The 10,943-nt window shown below is 29.7% G+C and overlaps 1 protein-coding gene across 1 annotated transcript in view; it reads right to left on the bottom strand.

Moving 5' to 3' along the window:
* LOC106470598 (intraflagellar transport protein 172 homolog) overlaps positions 1-10,157 on the bottom strand; it is a 36,297-nt gene extending 26,140 nt beyond the window's left edge. Inside the window, exons 1-5 of the mRNA XM_013931161.2 lie at positions 10,005-10,157; positions 5,873-5,989; positions 2,730-2,872; positions 2,126-2,284; positions 1,601-1,781 (exon numbers count right to left, since the gene is read on the bottom strand). Of these exons, the coding sequence (XP_013786615.1) occupies positions 1,601-1,781; positions 2,126-2,284; positions 2,730-2,872; positions 5,873-5,989; positions 10,005-10,157 (753 nt within the window). The remainder of the gene's footprint in view (positions 1-1,600; positions 1,782-2,125; positions 2,285-2,729; positions 2,873-5,872; positions 5,990-10,004) is intronic.
* Positions 10,158-10,943: the final 786 nt, after the last annotated feature.

Genomic DNA, 10,943 nt, shown 5'->3' with positions numbered 1-10,943 from the left:
GTTTTAACGTTTTTAATTTTAATTACTTTAGTTTAGTTTACTAATAATACTCTTCTCAACTAAATAGATTAGTAAGAAGTTAGTAATAAATAAAAAAAAGAAATGGGTGACATGATTCCCTACAGACTTGTATATTTTAAATATTGTAGTTATCATTTATGAAATAACAACAACATAATAATTATAAATCAGGAACACAGCTTTTTAAATGCAATTGTCATTGGAATTTTAAACAATATTCCCTTTGACTGCAAGGTCATATTTTATCAAGTAGTCACTGCTTTAGGAAAAGATGCTGGTTAAAAAAACACACGTTTTTTTCCTGATTCATAATGTTACATGCTACTTTTTTATATGTTCTATAATAAATTAGAGACTACATTAATCCAGGCCCCAAGTATTAATTCAACCCTGGACCTTTTGTATTAAGGGCACCTCATGACAGTCACATGAAACAGAAGTATTTCAACATTCCAATGTATCTTATTTGACTTTCTGTATAGAGGGTACCTCACAACTGTCACATGAAGCAGAGATATTTCAACAATCAACTGCCCATTTTCTTAGTGTTTGGCCACATAAAGAATATAACGAATTCAGTTTTGGAAGTTTCAGATCAAAATAATTTTAATTTCTGAGGAAATCAGTTCATTTTTCTGAGAAACCAAGCTTGCTGTGAAACTCCCAATCTTTGTTTAACTGTATGATCATAAATTCTGCAGTTTAAATCTTCTCATTTATTTGCATTTTCTTCCTTTATTTTGCAATAGACATTCTGCTTCAAGGATTACTTGTACTTGCAACTAAACAGTTTTTTATTTGACTTCAAGACAATGTCTTGCCACTTTCATTTTACCTGAAACAAATTACTACACTTGTCCTTCTATACATTAGATCCACAAACCTCTTGTTTTTGTGGGGATTGAGTAAAAGTAAGCTTTGTTTATCCTTGGATTACCACAGAAATTTGGACTAGCTGGTCATTATAATGTAAATATAATCAAAAAGCTTTTTTTACATAGTTTCAAACTTTATTATTCCCTGTATATTAAAGCATGTAACCTAAAAAACAATATTCAATATCGGATTTCAAGTTTCTAAATAAGGTAAAAAATATTTTCTCTAGAGATTGATTTTAAATTCATTTCTTGTAGAGCATTATCCTGGAGTAACAATAACCGTTTAAAATTAAAAACATAAAACATCACATACATACCTTTCAAGTCGTTTTTTGTCAATGATATAGAGAATTTTAGTAAATTTTCCAACAATTAGGTTTTTACTTTAACTATAATTCACAATTAATTTTATTGTTTGAATTTTTATTGTGTATTACTTATACTACCCACATCCTTCTACATGATGAGAACTGTACATTTATTGCAACTCAAATGGCAATTTTTAGTGGTATTGACAAAAACCTAAACTAATAAAAAAATGAGTACTGACCAATATATGCAAAAAAGATGATACAAAAAATTCAATTAATAATATATCTTTTTAAAATAACATTCAAAAATATAAAAAGAAGTAGTGAAAATAAGAAACTAAATTTTAATAAATTATGTTAAAAGGTAGTAAAGTTGATAAATTAAAGTACCTTATAGAACTTCACAGCAAGCTCAGCTCGCTGAGCACGAAGAAGAAGTGATTCTGCTCTCTGATGATCACCAGCTTCAAATGCAAAACGAGCTTGTCCAACCAGTACATCTCCCACTGAGTCCTTGTCATGATTTTCTGCAACTCTCTGAGCACTCTCCCAATCTTGATTATGTACATACCTAAATATTTAATTTAGTTTTAAATGATAGTGTGAGAAAAACATGTTATCTTGCATTTTATACAAAGGATATACTTTTTTATTATAAAAAATTAAACACAAAAATGAATAATTTCCATAAGTCATTAAAAACTAACTTTCAGGAGTTTTAGTGGTTTTCCTGATGTTTTTGTATGATATCTGTTTTTACATTTTCAAATACAGATACCAAATCAATGAAATTTTAAATCTAGAATTTAAGCTCAGATTATTTTTAAAAGTACAAAATCAAGACTTATATTTATTAGTCACCTAATGTTTGTATTTGACATGAAATATTTAAAAAGTACAGAGAATATTTCTTACATAAGTACAGCTTCTTTTGGCTTTCCAGCTTTTATGAATTCTACTTCAGCCTCTCTGAACTTGCCCTCATCTTCAAGAAACATAGCATACTTCAAATGAATTTCTGGTAGTTTGTGCTTCATGGATGTTCTTGCCAAGTCAAATGCAAACTCAAAAGCACTTTTGAAAGAAATGTTAAGAAGTGTATGATAACCATTCAGAAAAATCAAACAACCTTTATATCAAACGTGCACACTTTCTAATGAAAAACGATTCTCACAACTTCCAACCCAATGTTAAATTATTAACTGAGAAATCATCCTTGTAAAACAATTATCATCAATTCTTAACAGTCAGTTTTTATTAAGTTCTACCAGTAAATCAAAAATTATGAGTATATTAAAAACAACTTATGTACCTTTATTATGCATGACAAATATTAACCAGTAATTTTTCTGTATTAGGACATCACCTACTATTGCTTCATGCACATTTGAAGTTTCTAATTTTATTGTAAATAATACTATGATAACAGAAAACAAAATTAAATGCTAATGTTCAATCAAAATAGTATCTAGTGCAAAATAGGGAAGATAACATAAAACAAAACAAAAAAATTCACAACCAATTTTCTGCAGCATAGTCAATAGCACTATCAAGTAACCCAAACTTGGTTAACAGTTTCACTGCAGAGTCTCCACCTAAACTCTTTGCCCACAAGTAGGCTACTTGTTTAGCAGCAATTGCTCCACCATGAGCTTTGGCTACCTACAACAATTAAGAAAATTTTAATTTACTCTTCAGTAGTGCAATTAAACTTTTCATCATTGAAAATTAAAACAAAAATACTTGACTCATCAGTTCATTATTTTAACCACTAAGCTTAGCAGCACACCACTATAACAACTATATATAAGTATAAGAAATAGTATTTTCAGTTACTTGCTTTTGACTGATTAAAACTCATATTTTAGTACTACACTTTCTAAGTGATTAATAACAAAACCTCACTTTTTCAGGGCATTAGCTTGAAAATCCTTAACACATGGACACCTACCAAAAGAATTCCATTTAATTTCTACAAAACAGTCTTACTTTAACTTTTGTTGTTTAGAATTATATTATCATTTTAAACTTACAATTTACTTTGGATCATGATCTATTCAAACTGTATAGCTATACAAATAACACTTGACAGAAGGTATTGATACAGAATGTTGTCTTACTCAGTTGATATTAACTAGATTGCCCAAGTACTATCTTTAAGTTGGAATTCTATAGTCTTGACAAACTCTAACATTTTAAAAGTTCACTAAAGTTTTCATATAATAACAGTGAATAATTAATACCTTAAAATATTAACTAGTATGTTTTGTATTTATTTATATAAAATACTAAAACTACCCAATGTATTGGAAGGGTGTGTATTTTCATACCTATCTCAAAAAACAAAAGTCTGAATATCACACAGTGGTTACTAAGTCACAACACAGTTTATAAAATATGACACAAATGGACGTACGAAGTTTAAAATAAAATATCTAAAGCAGTAATTTTTTGGTTTTGAAAATGAAAAAAATGAAATTTCCACTATGTAGAAAAATAGAGCAATAAAAAACTATGCTATGAATACCTTTTTAACAGTGACTTGTACTATTAAAATGATGTAAATATATGAATTTTTTAAAGAAACTAGTATATTGTGTCATTATTTAAATTCTAACTCAGATATTAGCCTAGTGAAATCATGAATAAAGATCAAACTTGTAGGTGCTGGCATGGTTATGAGTTCACATCTTCTTACTGAATTTGCTCACACTTTCAGGCATGGGACGATATAATGTGATAGTCAATCCCACTTTATAATGGTAAAGAGTAGCCCAAGAGCTGGCAGTGGGTGGTGTTGACTAGCTGCCTTCCCTCTAATCTATCACATTTAATTTAGGGATGACTAGCACGGATATTCCTCAAGGATCCTTGTACATAATTCAACAAACAAAATCAACCATGTCAGCTTCTTCCCTAAGTAGACAGTTTTGTAAATATTAAGACATAATAGTCCAGTGATATTCAGATGAAACATCTACTCTCTAACTTTCTTCCCTATTTAAACAGTTTTAAAGATACTGAGATGGATATTAACCAAGTGACATTGAGAAGAAATGTATGCCCTGCAAGCTTCTTCCCACCTGTATGCTGTTTTGTACATATTAGCGCTATGAATAAGGGTGGGGATTGGGTCAAAGTGTGCATGTCATGTGACCTTTCTTTTTACAGAGTTACCTTACAAATCAAATTAAACTGCTTTATTAGTAATATAAACTTCATATTAAAACAGTTTATAATTCAAATTTTTATATTATCTACGTGTTAATTTCTCAATTTCAAGGGAAATATTTACAAATTATAGATATTAACAGGCCGTAAAATAAAGTATCTCCCACCTCCTTCATCTTATGAGATATTAATAAATTCATCATGACAACCACATTATCTACACCAAACTTTTCATTACTTATTTGCTCATGCCTAATTGTAAATGGTATGCTTGTAACCAATAGAAAGGCCATTTTGATAACTACGTGATGCTGATGATAAGTGATTTGTTTTGCCGGTAAAAACTGTTATTTTTCAAGTATGTCTGGATATGCATAGAGTGAAGATTTTTAACCTATTCATACCTTAGTTAAAAAGTCAGATAGATTATACTAGTTTTGAAGTATTCTATTTTAGTGCCTAACATATTTTGTTCTAAAATACATATTTGAAACTACATAAATTATTTTCGGACAAAAAATATAGCTAGAAAAACATCTTATAAAAGCAGACACCCAAGTGCAATTCAATCCAGTCCTGAGGTGAGTGCAAAATTCATTATATGCTATTTATATTTTTCATTTATTGTTACATATTTTTAACAAAGTAATTAAAATGTATAAATTAAAAACTTATTAGGTTAGACAAAAAATATGAATGAGAAAACATTTTTTGTAGTCACTACTTGAAGAACATGTGAAAAATTAAGAGGCCTAAAGGTCTTAAAACAAATAATTGTAACTGTCTGTTGCAATCTGCAGTAACTCTAGAAATAAAAAGGTGTTTTTTTATCTGAATTAAGATTTTTCAACTTTTGCTACAGATGATTTTACAACAGTTAGTGTTAGGGTAGAAAAAGAGATAAAGTATAAAGTTTTACCAAAAGCACATTAAGACAGATATTAGCTCAGTGAAGTTGAGAAGAAACACCCACCCTATAAGCTCTTCCCACATGTACACTGTTTAGTACAAATTAAAACAGATATTAACTCAGTGATACTGAGAAGAAACGTGTACTCTGTGAGCTTCTTTCCACATGTACACTGTTTTGTACACATTAAGACAGATATTAACTCAGTGATACTGAGAAGAAACGTGTACTCTGTGAGCTTCTTTCCACATGTACACTGTTTTGTACACATTAAGACAGGTATCAGCTCAGTGACACTGTGAAGAAACACTCACCCTGTAAGCTTCTTCCAACATGTACACTGTTTGTACACATTAAGACAGGTATCAGCTAGGTGACACTGCGAAGAAACACTCACTCTGTAAGCTTCTTCTCACACGTACACTGTTTTGTACACATTAAGACAAGTATTGTAAGGTCCTTCCAACATGTACACTGTTTGTACACATTAAGACAAGTATTGTAAGGTCCTTCCAACATGTACACTGTTTGTACACATTAAGACAGGTATCAGCTCAGTGACACTGTGAAGAAACACTCACCCTGTAAGCTTCTTCCCACATGTCAACAGTTCTATACATATTCACTGCAGCTTTCCAGTCACCAGAGGACAAGTAATGTTGCTCTGCTTGACGGAAACTTCCTTCTGCCTCCAATTCCTGTAAAAATTAAAAAATATCAACAACAAAGAATGATTTATAACTTTGTCAAGAGAAAATACGTTGGATAAAATATTAAGTTTTGATTTTATGTTTCTGAAGTTTACACATGTGAATAATCCAAGAGTATTTCTCAATTTAACTTCCTTCTTCACTCCTGGTATCAAACTCTGAAACTATACTGTATTGCATAATGTATGAACAGTGTTTTAATACATCTTTTTTTATTAACAACTTGTAATTATTTTTACTGAATTATCTAACTGATTTGAATAGAAATTACAGTCATTTTATGATTTGTGCTTATTATTTTTGAAATAGTTTCAACTGATAGAGATCCATGATGGAAAACAGTGTTCAACAATAAAACAATCACATCTTTCCCTTTATAACCAAACATACATACATATATATATATAATTGCAAAAAGAAAACACTTAGGTGCTAGAACCAGTCTATTCTGTTTAGTACATTTTATAACTTAATGCACAATTAGTAGATTGGTATATGCTCCAATAAATTGGTGCAGAAAGGGATGGTTGACAGTGCTTTCTTTAGCCAACAATTCTTTTGATACTCAAAGAAATGCAACTTCACAATAGAGTTGTAGATTTATGTATATTATTAATTCTCATACTTGAAATACAGGAAGCACTAATAATTTGAAAATTAAGCCATTACTAGCACACTACGTGTCTTCTTTTGAATTTTGATTATTTTTTTATTCAAGTCATGGTCAGAAAATTTATCCTTTAATTTTTCCTGAATGTATATATATTTGTTTCCAGACATTTTCACTTAACTTTTGACCCATACAACCAGGATTTTATTGTTGATCAAAACAGTTTGAAATAAAGATATATTTTATAGTGAAATCAAATAGTTTTGACCATTAATAAAACCCTGGTTGTACAACTTAAAATTTAAGAGAAAAGCTCCAGATACTTAACTGGTACAAGAAATAATAGTATTATGGCTATTTCAACGCAGGTCACATTACCTAAGCAAGGGATAAAATAGTTTGGTGGATTTGATTAGCAGAAACTGCTAATCAATATTGAATTCGGTTAGCAATTAGCAAATATTGCTTGGCATCTTTATAACATTCATCATTTTAAAACATTATGACAGCTAAATCCAGCATTAAAAGTCTTAATTCTTTGTTTAGACATCCACTAATGAAAAAGAGTTAAATGGTATGTTCTTGTTCTAATAACACCTTTATTCAGCTTCAAACCCTAATATTTAATTGTACCATACATGACATTTCATGAACAAAATAGTTCCTGGTATAAAAAAGCAAAACTTCAAAACTGCATGAAATATCAAACACCTCAGCTGTCACAAAATAATACAACAGTCGATTAACCACAGAAAGAAGTGACATGAATGTATTGCAACTGAACAAGGTTGCCACAAATCATTTTACATATTAACCTCATGGCTCTCTTCACAATGTGGTCTCCCTGGCTTTTTGAAGAAGAAAATGTCTGGTGACTTTTCAGCAGTAAGTACCCCTCTCGCCATTGGCATCTTTTACTGTGCATGTTATGAGGATTTTAGTGAGTTACGTTCAAAATTTAATTAAACTACTTTTTGTTTGTTCATGTTATACCAATCAGTATAGCATAAAATCATAGCTTATAATCCATATTTTAATAGTATATAAGTTTTAAGTTCTTAATTTTATAAAGCAATATTAAAAAAAGATCCTGAATTTTTCCCTAGTGTGAGAAATGTGATATTTTTTTCTCTAGACATTTATTTAAATTGCTTATTATAATATTGTCATCACTCAGAAAATGTATAATTTTCATAGCCTTCAATTTTGTTTGGTTACAGAGCCACCAAATAGAAAATCTGACCCCTCTTGCTACACTCACCTGTCACATCCTCTCTTTCAGAATTTGTCAATAGTTCTCTCTTACGTTTAATACTATGTTATTTCTAACCAATAGAAAGCCAAGGTTTTCATCTATCAAATGACATATTATTTTACATTGTTTTCTGTACAGAAAAATGTTAATTTATTTTTTTCAACACAAGCTTCGTTCCCGCAGGACACACAATGACTAGCTTTGATCAATTTGCAATCGCTCTTGTTGCAGAGTTAGAGAGCCAGAAAAGTTGTGATATTTATGGGATGTTGTCTGCTTTCTGCATGTTATTATTCTATGTCCTTTGGTGCATTATTTAATTTAATTAAAAATTATTTAGTGCACCACTACTATTAGTATAAAAAAGTAGGGATAAGTGTCATTGACAGTCAACAGCAAAAACAAAGAAGGCCCAGATAAGTACTTTATTTCTTGTTTTTCATGTGTATTCTTTATTTATTATTATAAAACTAACTAAAATGTAGGAAGTAAGAAACTCTTTAGGTTAGTTAAGGTTAGATTAGGTAAAATAAATAATAATAATATAACAAAAATATTTCATGAGGCACACATGCATGCAAGTAGCTTGGAATAGCTGATAGGTAAGATAAATCGATAGCGTACCGCGAGACGCACATTCCCAGTGATTTACAACTTATATTGGCGTAAATAGTACTAGTAGTTATACATGGTTCAAAGGGCAATAAAACAACAACATTTAAGTACAATTACATATATACTGTTATGAGTTTAAAGTTAATTAGGATAAACTAACATAGTTTTATGTTAGTTTGATGCCATTCTAGAAAGAAAAAAAGGATAATTTAGATTTATTTAATTTTTTTTCTTTTTGGTGGTTACAAGGTTAGTCAAGTTGACCTACTTGTAAAGAGTTGGCATAGAGAAAATATATAGTTTTACTGAAGAAAAATGTTTGAAATGTATATATATATAGGAGGTTTAGTGATGAATAAAAGTATTTTTAATCTTAACATGAAAATCATTTTGCACTTTTACTGGTCAGAAAAAGACTTGATATACTCAGGGACAAATCTTTAGTAAAAATACTTCATTGAAAAGCTGATTTTTTGTGTACAAATTACTTTTACTGTTTACTAAAAATGTCCCAAATTTTGTGAAGATACACATACTGTAATAAAAGTTATAGTATCAAAACTATATACAAGTACAAATGGTGAAGTGGTCGGTCCTTGGGACTAAGCTCATATTGAAAGAGTTCGTAACCAGCTAAATGGGCAGTGCATGTACTGTGCATATGTAGTCTAGTCTTGTTGGCTAGGCTGTGGCACATTCCAAACATCATGAACAGACTACTACAAAGTATTGTATGTGATATGTGCATGACAAAGTGTGAAAATACTGTATGTGCTGTTTGGCAGGAAATTCTAAGAAATCAACACCAGCTTTGAGTTTGATATATCAAACTGAAATATTAAGGTGCTTTCACTGTGTTGTTGGATTTCTCAAAGACAACATGCAAGAGAAAGGAATGAATCACATGTTATGCTAAGCAAAGAGGAAAGTGATTTGCAACTGGGGTTATTTTGATTCGCAAATTGCGATGCGAACCCGGATTATTTTGTCCCTTGCTAAGCATTAATTTTTCATCACAATATTCGTTAATAATTTATTAATTAATAAGAAAAAAAGAAAAACTGCTCAAGAACCACAATAAAGGTAGAGCTTCAGCTTTTCCATGGTGATCACAACGTCTATGTCTAGTTTTATGAAATGTTCATTCATGATAGTTATCTAACTGGTAACACAAAATAAATATACCTCTTGAAATATATTTGCAGCTTATCAAGCTCTTAAAATAACGAAAAGAAAAAATTCACAAGCAAATAAGTACACTTGTTTTTTCTTGAAGGTAATTTTTTAATGCCTTGAGGATATACTGTAGTGCATGTTACATTTTTGATTACTATCATACCTCATTTTCAACTAATGATATAAAAATACATAATCAAATTATTTCTAAGTAAATATTCTTTTTCTGTACTTCTACTGTCATAGTAGAAAATGAAATACATTCACTCATTAATAGGTACACTGCAACAATCAGAAAAAAACATGTATTGAAGAATTTATACCTATGATCAACTGGTTAAACTCACCTTTGCCAAATGAATATGAGTTTCAGCCAGCAAATCTGGATGGTGTTGCTTGACTAATCGTATCATCTGATCATACATTTTCAGTTTTTTATACATTGTTATAGCCAGATCTGGCTCATTCACCGATATATAAAGTCTGAAAGCAAAACACATAGTAAACAAACTGAAAATAACTTGGATTTTACAATAAACTAATCAAAATTTGTTAGTTTAACATATACTTTGGTATATTTTACAGTTTGGAGGAAATTTTTGATGGATTTCAAATCTGAGTTTTTTTAGTTTCTCGTATGGCAAAGATATTTTAAGAATGGTATAACAGAAAAAGCTATATTTTTAAATATCTTACAGTTTTGAAGCAAAGTCTTTAGATTTCAAATATGGATTGATGTATTTTTTATATGGCAAAGATATTTTTAGAATGGTATAACAGAAAAGCTTTGTTGTGATCAGTTACAAGGGCTGGCAAATAATAAAACTAATTGAGCAATGGACTAATTTAATTTGAGATTTTATGAAAAACAGACTTTAAAGAAATGCTAAATAAAGTTATGTGCCACTAATTACATATGCAAAAAGTACTAAATAAACCTAAGTATAAATAATTATATGTAAACAAAATAATAAATAATGTAATTATTTACATATAAACTACTCATATAATAAATAAAGGTAAGTGTGACTATAGTGATGTCTTGGCCATTGTCAGTCAGGAAAGTATAATGTAATTAAACCAAGCTCTTATGCACAATATACGTGAAATTTTATGGAGAAAAAAACAAAACAACAACAACAAACAAGTGGATATTAAGAAAAGAGAGGGAAAAGAACAATTTTGTATTTATCAAGAGAATATATATTATTATATTAGTATTCATTCACTAAAATTATCACTAAATCCCAGTGCTATTCAGTTAGGCTCAATCAACAGAAGTCAAA

This window comes from Limulus polyphemus, unplaced genomic scaffold, assembly GCF_000517525.1.
Source record: "Limulus polyphemus unplaced genomic scaffold, Limulus_polyphemus-2.1.2 Scaffold4108, whole genome shotgun sequence".
Lineage (NCBI taxonomy): Eukaryota > Metazoa > Arthropoda > Merostomata > Xiphosura > Limulidae > Limulus > Limulus polyphemus.
This window is presented reverse-complemented; position numbering and strand designations above follow the sequence as displayed.